The following is a 13,115-nucleotide window of genomic DNA, read 5'->3' as shown; positions in this document are numbered from 1 at the left end:
GCAAGTCACTACGGCTGACTAAACAAAAACGACAAAACTTGTCAACAATAAATGACTCCTGAAAACCACTAAGTGAATGTGCTCCCAAATTATCAGATGACACATACAGCACTGTACCCCTAATACTGGTTCCCAATCTGCTAATGAAAATCCCTTGATTTTCAAAAAGTTTGATATCTCTTAAAGACCTCATGACACCTAGAGACTACCTTTTTTTATTTAGTCTAAAATAACTTTTATTTTCGATTTGAAATACATAATTGTGATAAATATGCCCGGTTCTCTGTTATTTTCGAAATTTGTACGCAAGCCACTGAAATCCACAGGCCAGTGTCTTGACAACGTTCCAACATAAAGATGACGTATGCTCCGGAACGCTTTTAGACCTGATTGCACCTGCTGCCACCCTTGACCTTGATCATTTCTAGTCACAGTAAGTCGTACTCGCAGTTTTAGCATCTTTAAAGTTTTGTTCTTAATATTTTTGTTGAGAACATGCCTGAGCGGTGTGTTGCAGCGTATTGTTCAAACACCAGGGAGAACGGTTTTACCCTTCATCGGTTTCCGAAAGACCCTGCTTTGTGTGAACTCTGGACGCAACAAGTTTGTAGGACAAGAGCTGGTCCGAAAGGAACAGTATGGAAGCCAAGCTCGTCGTCTGTACTTTGCTCAGCGCATTTTGAAGAGGAGTGCTACGACTCGATCCCCGCTCTGAAGGAGCAGCTTGGTATTGATGTTCGTCTGAAGAAGGTTTTGCTGCCCAATTCGGTTCCGCGTATATTTCATCGAGGGACAAGCTCGAGGTTAGCCCCGGGGGCGAACGGCGACGTCAAGAGCCGGAGGTCTCATGCTCTGGAGAAAAGGCAGAGATTGGAGGTACGTACCTTCTTATTTTGGACTATATTTTAATAATGGAAGGGAAATGAAATGCAAAGGAATGAGTGTTTGGCACTGTGTAAACAGCTTGCGGTGGTTCTTCATAGTTGAAGTTGGCGCTAGCTCTGAACACTTCAGCTCAGCTGGCTACTAGTGCTAAGTGCTTTAGCTATTCAGCTAAGTTCACCTCAGAGTGTTAGCAAAAAGTCAAGTCTCAAGTGTTTGTTTTAGGTTTGCGGTAGCGTTTTTTTCCCCCTCAACTCACGCTAAATCTTGTGATTTATTTATTTATGTTTCAGGTACTACAGGAATGCCAGTCTGAGTATGTTGCTGAAGAGGAAAGCGATGACTTTCCTGACGGGGACCCATCTACTGATGTAAGTTTTCGGAAAGCGTTCAGGTCAACTAAGTTACTGACTAAAGATTTTATTTGACTAACTACACACAGCATTACAGTATATCAAGTGCCAGTGCCCCCTCTCTCAGACCTTCACCCTCACCATCTCCAGAGGTGTTAAAAGTAAAAGTACTTTTGTGGTGTAATTACAACAGTAGCACATATAACATAACCGTTACACCATTTACTCCATTGTACCTAACTAGATAGATGGACTGTCATTACTGAAAAACACTAAAAACCTAACAAGGACCCACCACAAACTCAATTCAACCAGTGCAGAATCAGCTGATTGTAAGACAAATACACTGGTCTACTTTTTACTAGGTTACCTGTGTTGGAAGGAAACTCTATTTTTTAGTTTTTTTTTTTAACTTTTACACACACACACATATGTATACACACATTTATTTATTTACTTACTTATTTATTCAGGTGAATTCAACAGAAGATCAGCACAGTGACTTTTCCGTTCAAGTGTGTCTGAGGCCACCAACAAGGACGGTGGCTATGCAGTTCAAAGGAAGGGGACGGACTAAAGGTATTTTATCATTTATGTACGTATTTTAGCCAAACAGATGTCCGGGGAAACGGGTCTTTTCAGCATTGCATCTTGTGTAGATAGATACATCACTAATGACAATCCTTTTCTATGTCAAACATCTATTTTCACATCTACACAAGAATGTTGGAAAAACTATCTGTCTTAGGAAAAGACTATTTTACAATCTACAAATTTACTAGTGCGAGCAAGCTTCACAAAAAGTTGTGTGTATTGAATGAAGATTTCCTTCAAGCTGACACTGATTTCTATATACTAAACATTGTTTTTTCCCCAGGTGTGCAGGCTACTACATCAATGGTCACTGTTGGGACTCAGACTGAGGATGACTGCTTTTGCTTTCACAACACCGACAACTCAACCTCTTGTGGCTCTGACTCAGATGACAACATGTCGACAGATGATCCCGACTACAAGCTGCCGTCCTCTGATGATTCAGCTGAAGAGAGTCCTGAACACAATACTCCACCAGTGCCGCCACCTGAGGCGCCAGCAGGTAGCGTTTTTCTTGTGTTCTGGGAATGCCTGGTGACGCTGTTGTCAACATGGTGCAGCTGTGGACTTTGTGGGAGCAGGTCACTGTCCTGGCAGTGTAAAGAAGTAGGAACACAGTTGCAGGTCACCATCCAGTGCGGGGGATGTGGGAACCAAGGACTATGGAACAGTCAACCTTTCTTCGGCAGAACAGCAGCTGGGAATGTGTTGTTGTCCGCTGCCATTCTCTTCAGTGGGGCCACTGTCACCAAGGTGCTGCGTGTCCTATCCAGATTGGGCGTTGCTGTGATGTCGGAAAGATCGTTCTTCAGACATCAGGACCAGGTGCTTTTCAAAGCTGTGAAGCGAGTTTGGGGCGAGCAGCAGTTTGCCATGCTCTGTCTGCTACAGGCAGAAGGGGAACCCATCGTGTGTGGTGGTGACGGGCGTGCCGACACCCCAGGGCATTGCGCTAAGTACGGCACCTACTCAACAATGGAGCTCCGGGAAAACAGCTGTTATTGACGTACAACTTGTACAGGTACATTTCAGATGTATTATGCCTCTATGTGAGTCCTGCCCAGTATAGAAAACACACTCTTCTGTCGTAGTAAGGACAATTTTATACTAGTCAATGTTATGCTCATCAAATCTCCTGCTTTTATGTTTTAGAGCAATGAGGTTGGAGGGTCCTACCACATGGAGAAAGTGGGACTGCAGCGATCCCTTGAGAAAGTCCAGGGCTTTGTGGATGTCGGAACTCTCGTGACAGACAGACACATAGGCATCAACATGATGATTAGAGAGGACCATCCAGACATCACGCACCAGTTTGACATATGGCATGTAGCCAAGAGTAAGTGCAACATGTTTAAACCTGTTTAATGTAATTTTTAAGAGAGACTTGAAGCACTACCTTGACATTCCTTTTTGAAAGATATGATTTTTTGGGTTTGGACAAATTTTATGTGTGAAATCCTTGTGTGTGTGGAGGACAGGGCCTATTTCAGGCTATTACAGGCTGTTCATGTATCTAAAAAGGGTTTTAGTTATGCCCTTGGAGTCAAGACCTTCAAGCAGTACATTAGATTTCTATTTATTTATTCATCTACACATGTTTACTCAGGTGTCAAGAAGAAGCTGCAGAGCCTTGGACAAACTAGAGGTTGCCAGGACCTCAAACCCTGGGTGGGAAGTATTATAAACCATCTGTACTGGTCCGTGGTCTCGACGCCTCCTGGCAGTGGACAACTTGTGGTGGACAAATGGACATCAGTCATCGATCACATCCACAACAGGCACACCGGGTTCGAGGGACTGTTCTCTTCTTGTGCGCACGGAGTCCTGGAAGGCAGGGAACAGCGTAAACCGTGGCTGAGTTGTCGTTAGTATACTCCTAATGTTTATTTTACAGAGATTGTGATCACAGTATCATGTTGCATCATGTTGCATAATTTACATGTATTTTGTACAATGTTCTTCAGATACGAAGGTGTCTATTGAAGTGGAGAAGATCATCCGGAACAAGAGGCTGTGTGCAGATATACAACGCCTGTCCCCGTCACACCAGACATCCTACCTCGAAGCATTCCATAGCGTGATTACCCACTTTGCGCCAAAGATGTGCCACTTTTCATACAAAGGGATGGAGAGCAGGTAATCAAAGAAATATTCCGTGAAACATTCTTTTAGGACATTATTACATTCTATTACATTACACTTGCCAGACGCTTTTATCCAGAGCGACTTACAATCGAGGACAAAATCACAGCTTGCAACATTTGCAGTGCACAGGAAATGTACATGTCCTGAAGTGGTTTTGTAGGCAAGGGTCAGGGCCTTGTGCCTGGTTTGGGCAGCCACTGTTAGGCAGTGCAACCTGATAAATAGAGGGGTAACATGGGCTCTTTTGGGTTGACTTGTTTATGTTTCGCTGTTAAGAATGGTCATCTTGTTCCTGATTATTCTGTTTGTGTTCTGTTCTTAGAGGGATCCTGGCTGCTTTGCATTTCAACGAGAATGCCAACAGGGAGCAGCGGAGCAGACACGATGGCGAGATGATGTTCAACCTGCGGTATCCAAAGTATAAGAAGGGCGGCTACATTGTGAGGAAAGTCTTACAGGAGCCATCTTTTGGTAAGCATAATAGAAAGTTGATTGCAGATATGATTTGTATTTTGAGATGTACATAGTCGTGTGTCATATCTATGGTTGGATTAATTTGAACCTTGTCCCATATTCCTCTGCAACAGGCTATGCTGAAGAGCTGATGCGGATGGTGGAGGCCATGTGTCGAGGTGAGGACTACAACGGTGATGACTTTGACATCCCAGACCCGTCCCCTGTTACAGAGCCACTCAATGCATCATTCGAAAAGCCGGATAAGAGGGCAGCAGTCAATGCACATATGACCCGCTTTAGCATTACAAATAACACCTAAATGTACACATGAGAACCGGACTGAATGGAATAAACACAAACTTAATTTCATCTTTGCCGTGAGTGCTTTGATTTACTGTGTTGGGAACCTCCTGCTCCATCCTCACCTTGGTGTTCTGAAAAGTGTCATTACAGGGTGTGTAGTATGTCTGTGTTGCTACAGTTTTCCCCCTTATCCATGTGGGCTTGTATTGCATTGTCCCTGAAGTACAGCACATCTTAGACACCGTATGATCAAAAATATCAGCTACCCTTCCATGGTGAAGGTGTAAATTGATTTGCTAGGCCTATTTGTTGTAAGCTGTTGTAAGTTGTAAAAATGAAGACACATTCATGTGAAGCCAGAGGTATCATGTATTGACATTCATTTTCATGTATTTACAAACTCATGTATTTAAACTAAAAAAACAAAATTAACAAGTTAACAGCATACATGTATCATCACGGGCTGTTGGTGTCCTGGAACCCCCTGTAATCAATGGAGGGAAAAGTTCTCCGGATACACCACACCACACAGGAAGGTATGGGGACCCTGACATGTCTTCCCAGGTACTCGTAGCACCATCGCACAAACTGTCTGTATCCAGTGTACCTCTTCCACCTAAAAGTTGAAAGAAAATCAGAAGAAAAACACAGGTGTTTTAGATGTAGGCCTAGGCCTACTGTAACCTACATGACAGTTCGTTTTACGCATACATTTACGTCATTGGTGATATCAAATCATACAATTCCTACTAGTCCATACAAATGATTTTACAATAGGATTGTATACTCACTCGTTTCCCTCTACATCCCCGTATTCTTGCCGATAGTGGAAATGTGCGGTGCGCAGAACATGCAGATTCAGACAAACTGGCTCAAAGCCAGAATGTTCTGTGATGCAGCGGGTGTCTGCTCCCTCCTCCTCTCTCCTCTCGCACACTCTTGACTGTTCGCGGCAGCACACCGACTCCACTACCAGTGGCATTGGCTCACATCTCCCACAAGAACACCTAAAATATAACAGATAAAGGCAAGGGGCTTGAAACAATCTTACAATTGTCACAGAACTTTACAAAGTGTCAATGTCATGGGTTGATTCGCGTGAAAAGCCGACGTAGAACTAGCCTAATCGCGGAAGGATGGCCACTGGTCAGGAGCTAGGTTATAGCATAGGCTACTACTGGGTTATAGCATAGGCTACTGTATGAGTATGACGCAGGGCAAACTAATATAGTAGACCTAATTGGTATTTTCATCGCTCTCAAAAAAAATAACATAACTAAATAAAGATTAAGACTATGACAAGCACCGGGAAACAACAATGGCCCTTTGCGATCTGTAGGCTAGTAATGGTGACTATTTGGCTAATTCTGGGAGGTGAGGAGGCAGACTGCACACACACATGCTCGCTGGTGCAAACGCTGGTTGTGGTGGATATTACAAAGTACAATATCTTACGGAGTGTTCATTGTCAGAAAAGTGAACAAGAAGGAAGTTACCATTCCACGTGCTGTAGTCTGCCAAAATCCATAGGCATCCGACCGTCTGCCACAGCAGCACCACCAACAGCGCCTTCTGCCTCGCCATCCGAACTTTCCGTAGAACCCTGTGGCTCCAACTCATCCAAGTATGGCTCGTATCTATAGGGCATAACGCCCCTCACATTGTCCTCCAGCATTGGGTCGGACTCTGCCACTTCGAAAAATGTGTCAGGATCCGAGGATGAATCGGAGTTGTCAGAATCCATGTTGTTGACAGGTGTCAGGATAGTCGTGAGTGACAGGTGGGATAGTGTCTTGACCAAGGAGCCGTTCCGGAGTGTACGTCATAGGTCATGTGACTGACTAATAGGAAGGTCGGTAGCAGATCGCAAAAATCGCACTTTTAAAAGGCCGTACAAACTCAATTTCTCTATCATAATGATTAAAACCAACTTCAAGTGACTATTTTGTATGTGTACTTTCAATGTGTGTATGTATATTACTTTATTTTCCACGTGTCATGAGGTCTTTAAAAGTGGTTCAAGAATCCTCTCGTATCCAAATGTCTTAACATCAACACTTCTACATAACAGAGCAAGGTATATGCTAGACAATGATGATCTGTACCTAGCAGGTAAATTTGCAATCACCCAGTATACTGCACACAATTTATGCTTTTTTCTTGAAGTGCCTAAAGGGTTACAGACTTCAAAGTCATCAATATACAGACCTAAAGAAATACTTTTATCCTCCCCAGACAGAAGTGGGTTCTCTTTCGAATATGATCCATCAAATACGGTCCTGTAATGGCCAGTTTGGGAGTCTGTACTCGTGTCTTCCAAAATCTTGTCAATAACATCCCCTCTACTTAACAATTTTTGCAATGTTTTTAGAATTGGGACATAAACAAACGTTTTCTTTAATGGCAAATCCAAAACATATTCAACTGGCTCTATCACACCAAATTTTTCTTTGAAATAAGACAATCTTTTATAATCTGATCCCAAACACCCACTCTGGGAAATAGGGCCAAGTGGACTGAGGCTGTGTAAGGCATCTGTTACTAAAGTTATAGTATTTTCATCAATATTACAACTGTGCTGCTTTAGGACATCCTTTACTGTATACTCAGTTAGTTCGCCAATCAAAACACCGATGTCATAAATTTCACTGACTATTTCATTTGTGGCTACTTTGGAAACATGCAGAACTGCTTGCATTCGCAGAAGTAATGATGCTAGCCTTTCCTGAATTTTTTGAGTGATGTCAAGGTGTTCTGGTTGAATATCTGAATTATCAAGTAACACATGAAAATCATTGTCATCAACATCTGAATGCGTTTCAGCTGTTTCACATTCTGTTAATTCCTCAATGTCACAACCTTGGACAGTAATTTCGGGTTTTAAGTCTTTTAAAGTAGAATGTTGGTGACAACGAGACTTGTGTGATGTAAAACTAGAATAAACTGTTGATTTGAAAAGACAATGGTTAAAAGGACAGATAACAGTTTCCCTATTCCTCAGATGTTTCCCAAGGTGAGCAATATATTTTTTTAGGCTCACTGATTCTTTCAAGTCACACAACAAGCATTTAACTTTAAATTCAACAAGCCCACTACTCTGCCCAATGAGCCCATGCTCTTTCAAGTGGACCTGCAGAGATTTTTTAGATCTGAAATACTGTGCACAGTCATTGTATATGCAGGGTAAAGGACAATTTCTTCCATAATGTCTGTGACTACTTTGATAATGTTGAATGATTCTCTGACGATTTCCACAAAAAAAAGTACACAACTTACAAGTCCACTTCATTCAACATACAAAATAAATACACAAATAACAGAGCACAAAATGGCTACAATTGTCATCAGGTAGACCCTAAAAGATGAAAAGAATAAACTCAGTAATAAATATAATTACAATTGTTCAGATAAACTCATCAATATCATATTTCTTTCACCACATTTTCTTTCTATAAACAATATTTTTCTACACCTTCATATTACTTGTTTTCAGGCACCCTTTCCATGGGATACCCTCACCTTCCTTAACCCATCCAGTACAGACACCACTAGCATCATCAGTATAATTAAGCAATATAGCGCTTGTGTTCGTGAGACAGTCGGTGGACATCCTTCTCACGAACACGAGCGCTATATTGCTTAATTATACTGATTCTAAATATTATTCACAAATATCATTTCTTAATTATACTGATTTATTCTAAATATCATTCACACAATTTAATTTGGTGGTAGCATATCTGAGCATTTATTAACTGAAACTAGAAAGCTGAGAGGTTACAACTAAAAACGATAACTCATATTAATTAATGACGCGGTTTAAAGTCTGCTAGTCGGAGTCTTACCTTGGGTTGTCTGCACGTCCAGGAGAAGTGGGGCTAGGACAGTTTGAGTGTGGCAATGTAACTTAGTACGGTTGTGGACAGTCAGCAACAAATCTATATCAGAAATAAAGATGCAATAGTGCTACATGATGGAGCTTCGTTAAACAACTGTAAAACTGTTCAGCCACAGCTGTTAGACAAGTTAGCTAATATACGATAGCATATGTGCAGGCTTCACACGTGCATATTAGCTAACATACGTTAACCAAGGCTGTGGTTCGGCCGCAGCCACGAGCCACAGAGAACCACAAGCGTGAGGATTTTCAGACATTCTCACGAACACGAGCGCTAAATTGCTTTTATACAGCAGTTGAACTTGACATTATATTGTGTTTGAAGCCATTAAATTGTGTTCTCATGGAAATAATTATTCTAAATATCATTCACAAATTGTAATTTGGTGGTAAAATAACTGAGCATTTATTAACTGAAACTAGAAAGCTGAGCGGTTACAACTAAAAACCATAACTAATCTTAGAAAGCTGAGAGGTTACAACTAAAAACGATAACTAATTTTAATTATACCCGGTTTAAAGTCTGCTAGTCGGAGTCTTACCTTGGGTGGTCTGCAAGTTCAGGAGAAGTGGTGCTAGGACAGTTCGAGTGTGGCAATGTAACCTAGGACGGTTGTGGACAGTCAGCGACAAATCTATATCAGAAATAAAGATGCAAGTGTTACATTATGGAGTTTCTTAAAACAACTGTAAAACTGTTCAGCCACCGCTGTTAGCCTATTTTAGACAAGTTAGCCAATATACATTAGCATATGTGCACGTTACACACGTGTATCCTGCACATATGCTAACATTATAGCTAATATGTTGAAACATGTGTCTAACAGCACGAGGCGCAAAACCCACGGCAATTTTGCAGGTTCTTAACTGAATTAGTCTAAAAATTATCAAAATAAACACACAAAATGTCACGAGAAGAAATGTTTTAACACTTACATTCCTTAGTTAGGAGGAAAAACAGCACAGCACATCTTAATTCAAGCGTTTATATTACTTGTTAGCTAACCACCATCAAACGCCATTAACTCGACAGAAAACTTGACATAAAAAAAAACAAACGCAAACTCACCATGAACGTCTTCGTTCGTCGTTCCCTTGCTCGAGTTTCCAAAATTACTTTCCAAATTACTTTCCAAAATGTACGTGATTCAGAAAAAGATTTCACAACTTTCTCAGCTCCCATGAAGTAGTAGCCTTGCAGTGGCATTCGAAAGTGAGGGAGAGGAGATGGGAGGGACAGATAAGAGCGTAAAACGTCGATGACGTAATCAATCCGTTGGTCGAGCTGCATGACCTCCAAAGTCATGTTGACGTACATTACTAATTCAGGTGAGCATGTAATTGCAAATTGGCATTTGAGACGTTTTTTAACTAGACATTTCATGTCATCTCAATTACTTCAACAATCCTTTGTCAAAATGACAAAGAATAATATGCTGAAACAACAAACAGGCAAAATCTCTTTTTACAGTGTGTGTTTAAAACGTGGATCCTAGTGGAGTGTCATAATTTGATGCGTAGGAATACCAAATATGTAGTTGTCAGGGAGGGTCATTGTTTTTATATAATTGTGACGGCATGGACGCTTTGTTGTTTAGCTCAATCTGCAAATGAAATTATCATTTTCATTGTAGTGTCGAGGGGGTCTTGCAGGAAGCTCTTAGCGACTCGTAAGCATCGCTTTGTTTTGTTAAGCAAAACTGAAGTAAAAATGACACTTTGTGAATATATTAGAGCTAATGTACGCTCCAGCTGAGTAAGTAAGCCACTTCAACGCCTTAAGGTAACCCCGTTACTGACACTATGTATTCATTCAGTCACCCTCAGTCACTGACTCACAACTACTGTTAATATAAAAGAATATGCTATTTTCTTTGCCAGCAGGCACAATCAGTGATGGTACACAGACAATTCCTAAACTCTGCCCTCCCCCCCCCCTCAAAATGAAGAGCACATAGCCTCTGGTCTCTCTTGCATCGCCAGTCTATGTCAGATAGCTCCCTAAAAAGTGCTGAGCCCAACTGCCGGAGACAATTACTGTAAGTTAACAATAAAAAGAAATGGCTGCCTAAAGGAAATTGGGATGATGAGCTGAAGGACAAAAGGAAAGGAAGCATGTAGGGGAGAGGAGAAAGATAAGATGGGACTTTTATTGGATGGATAGATTAATTCATAGTACTCACGGAAAAGTACTTTCACTATGAAGTACCCTGGTATTTCAAGAACCATTTGCAATGTGATGTGCATGCCTTGGTTTCACATTGATAATAACTGGAAAGAAAAACGTTGAGTTTGCAATCGTATGCCAACTGTGGATTCACATGCTCTTTGGATTGCCCAATTTCTGAAGTTGAAAAGTCGTTTCTTACAAAATTGGTGTGCTCATGAGCTTTAGTCAAAATGTAGTAACATCACCAAACAAATATGGACATGGATGTTCTCTTTTTTTGTTACTCAGAGCGTTCAAACAACATCTTGACAGCTGTTTCTGAAATGTTGTTCCAACTTGATGTGGCATCCATGTACATTTTCCAAGTCGAGAACACATGTTTTTGATTTTTCTTACACCAGATGAATGCCCTTTCTTTTGCGTCTTGATTTGGATTCACTGCAAACTGAGAAATAACCATGATGAGATCACGTCTTAATTTGCTTCATTTAGCATTTTGAAGGTAGAAAAAAAAGAAAAAACACTTTATATTTAGACGCCTTTTCCTATCTGCTGAGTTTATAAACTTGTTTGATGCCAGTTCGTTATGAAAAATAAACTCCTGAGATATGAATTTCTACTCCCAATAAGTCTGAGCTAATCATCCACTTAATAACCATATGTTAGGGTGCGCTACATTTGATTGACATTGATGATTGGCAAGGATGAAAAAACAACTAAAAACTATTTTTATGAAACTAGTATGCAACTCTTTATTTCGGGAAAGAGAAGAGAGTCAATACTAGAGGCGGGTGCATTTTTAAAAACATCTGGTCAACAATATTATGAACAATTTCACAATAACCAACAGCCTAAAGGAAAATAAGGTTGCAAGAAAAAGTAGTGAATGCAACACAAACATATTAAATATTCTACATTTTGGTTCTTTATATTTGGATTTCCCTGGCTTTCATATAAATGATTCAGGCAGTAAGCTCCTGAAGGTGTTTGCGTTCTCTGCTTTTATGCGTAAGCAGCGTGGTCCTCACGGTAGCTGTTCTACTTGTACACAGAGGTCAGTAGGGTGTTATAAATATTTCTATTATCATAACCTCCCATAACAATGGTGTGCCGAGAGCCGTTCCGCATGATGAAGGGCTTCTGGAAGACATGGCTCTGTGTTACATTTTGTCGCACCTAGGGCCCGGATAGTAATCACACTCCCTTTCCAAGCCATTAAAACTAGAAAGTGACGTTTATTAGACAGTGGAGGAAAACAAACAAGCTCTAATTGGCTCACGCCGAGAGCACTGCACTCTCCCCTTGGCCCCTTTTTGTTGGAGAATAAACCTGCCGGCGAGTAAAGGTGCAAGATCAAGAGCGGATTGACCTTTGGAGACTCACAGCTTTCTTAAAATGGATCTGCTTTGTCAATAATGGCTCGAACAAGCAGAGAGAAAGGCATATTATCAACACATGCAGACAACATTATACCCTTTACATCTGTGAAGGGTGTGAAATGGGTCACGTTATGTAACAAATGAGATGGGTGGAGATTCTTTCATTTGCAGCCTAAAGCCTTCCAATTATATTGAAATCAAATGTAGCGACATTGTTATTCTTCAGGAGCTTCGCAAGGGAAGCTGTGTGAAACATAAATCATTTACATAAAGCCATTCAAATGGAGATCCCTGTCTTTCTGAGTGTGTTACAATCTCGTTAAAAGTGGTCTTTCAGAATTATTTTTCACGCTATTAAACTCCATGAGGAGGTGGTACAAACAATGCCACAGGGGACGGTACTCTGCCACCAGGTAGTGAAGCATTAGGACGATATTTGCGAACACACTCGGCGATAATGTGTGACACTTTGATTGCGATAGAATGAAGTGTTACTATCGCACATAACACGTGCTCTTAAACTGCTGTTGGGATTGTTGTATTTTTAACTAGTCATTGTTTTCTCAAGGTGGTGAACATGTTATTCACTGCAAAAGACATGATTGTGAACAAAATAAACCCACATGTAACACCTAATCACCAGGGATTGATATTAGCCATGGGCATAGCTGAAGTTTTTTGTTTGTGTTCTTTTTTACTTCAGGTATATATCTTCATCCAAACCCATTGCTATTATTCATTTACATACAATTATGGCAACTTGGTTAAATTTGCATTAAGGTTAAATGGGACATTTGGTCGAAATTCAATCCAAGAAGGAATGAAATAGAAGTTGTTACATATTTAAATACAACACTGCTGAAAGTGAGCAGTAATTATCAATATTTAAAGTGATGAAGGGGAGTTATATTTTAATGAGTCTGCATTTGACATTG

The 13,115-nt window shown here is 40.7% G+C and overlaps 2 protein-coding genes and 1 long non-coding RNA gene across 3 annotated transcripts; 1 reads left to right on the top strand and 2 right to left on the bottom strand.

Annotated features, from left to right (window-relative positions):
• Nucleotides 1-2,132: 2,132 nt before the first annotated feature.
• Nucleotides 2,133-4,799, top strand: LOC134868743 (uncharacterized). The gene is made up of 7 exons (XM_063890047.1): nt 2,133-2,620; nt 2,721-2,850; nt 2,982-3,165; nt 3,436-3,693; nt 3,794-3,965; nt 4,297-4,445; nt 4,562-4,799. Exons 1-7 carry the CDS (start codon nt 2,133-2,135, stop codon nt 4,747-4,749), a joined length of 1,569 nt encoding a protein of 522 aa, XP_063746117.1. The 3' UTR covers nt 4,750-4,799.
• Nucleotides 4,561-6,739, bottom strand: LOC134868428 (uncharacterized). Its single transcript, XM_063889550.1, has 3 exons — nt 6,230-6,739; nt 5,525-5,740; nt 4,561-5,349 (listed from the first exon to the last, which is right to left on the bottom strand). The coding sequence occupies exons 1-3, from the start codon at nt 6,475-6,477 to the stop codon at nt 5,190-5,192; spliced, it is 624 nt and encodes a 207-aa protein (XP_063745620.1). The 5' UTR covers nt 6,478-6,739; the 3' UTR covers nt 4,561-5,189.
• A 1,834-nt stretch (nt 6,740-8,573) lies between these two features.
• Nucleotides 8,574-9,826, bottom strand: LOC134868296 (uncharacterized). Its single transcript, XR_010166271.1, has 3 exons — nt 9,701-9,826; nt 9,174-9,266; nt 8,574-8,671 (listed from the first exon to the last, which is right to left on the bottom strand). It is a non-coding gene; the product is annotated as an uncharacterized LOC134868296 (long non-coding RNA).
• Between the last annotated feature and the right edge of the window lie 3,289 nt (nt 9,827-13,115).

This window comes from Eleginops maclovinus, chromosome 8 (assembly GCF_036324505.1).
Source record: "Eleginops maclovinus isolate JMC-PN-2008 ecotype Puerto Natales chromosome 8, JC_Emac_rtc_rv5, whole genome shotgun sequence".
Lineage (NCBI taxonomy): Eukaryota > Metazoa > Chordata > Actinopteri > Perciformes > Eleginopidae > Eleginops > Eleginops maclovinus.
This window is presented reverse-complemented; position numbering and strand designations above follow the sequence as displayed.

Bases quoted from the DNA above. Each gene is read 5' to 3' on its own strand.
- LOC134868743 (XM_063890047.1), top strand. From the start codon at position 2,133: ATGGTCACTGTTGGGACTCAGACTGAGGATGACTGCTTTTGCTTTCAC. The intron at 3,966-4,296 runs GTAATCAAAGAA...TTCTGTTCTTAG, and splicing joins TACAAAGGGATGGAGAGCAG to AGGGATCCTGGCTGCTTTGC. The intron at 4,446-4,561 runs GTAAGCATAATA...CCTCTGCAACAG, and splicing joins CTTACAGGAGCCATCTTTTG to GCTATGCTGAAGAGCTGATG.
- LOC134868428 (XM_063889550.1), bottom strand. From the start codon at position 6,477: ATGGATTCTGACAACTCCGATTCATCCTCGGATCCTGACACATTTTTC. The intron at 5,741-6,229 runs GTAACTTCCTTC...GTTATATTTTAG, and splicing joins AGACTACAGCACGTGGAATG to GTGTTCTTGTGGGAGATGTG. The intron at 5,350-5,524 runs GTGAGTATACAA...TTCAACTTTTAG, and splicing joins GGGGATGTAGAGGGAAACGA to GTGGAAGAGGTACACTGGAT.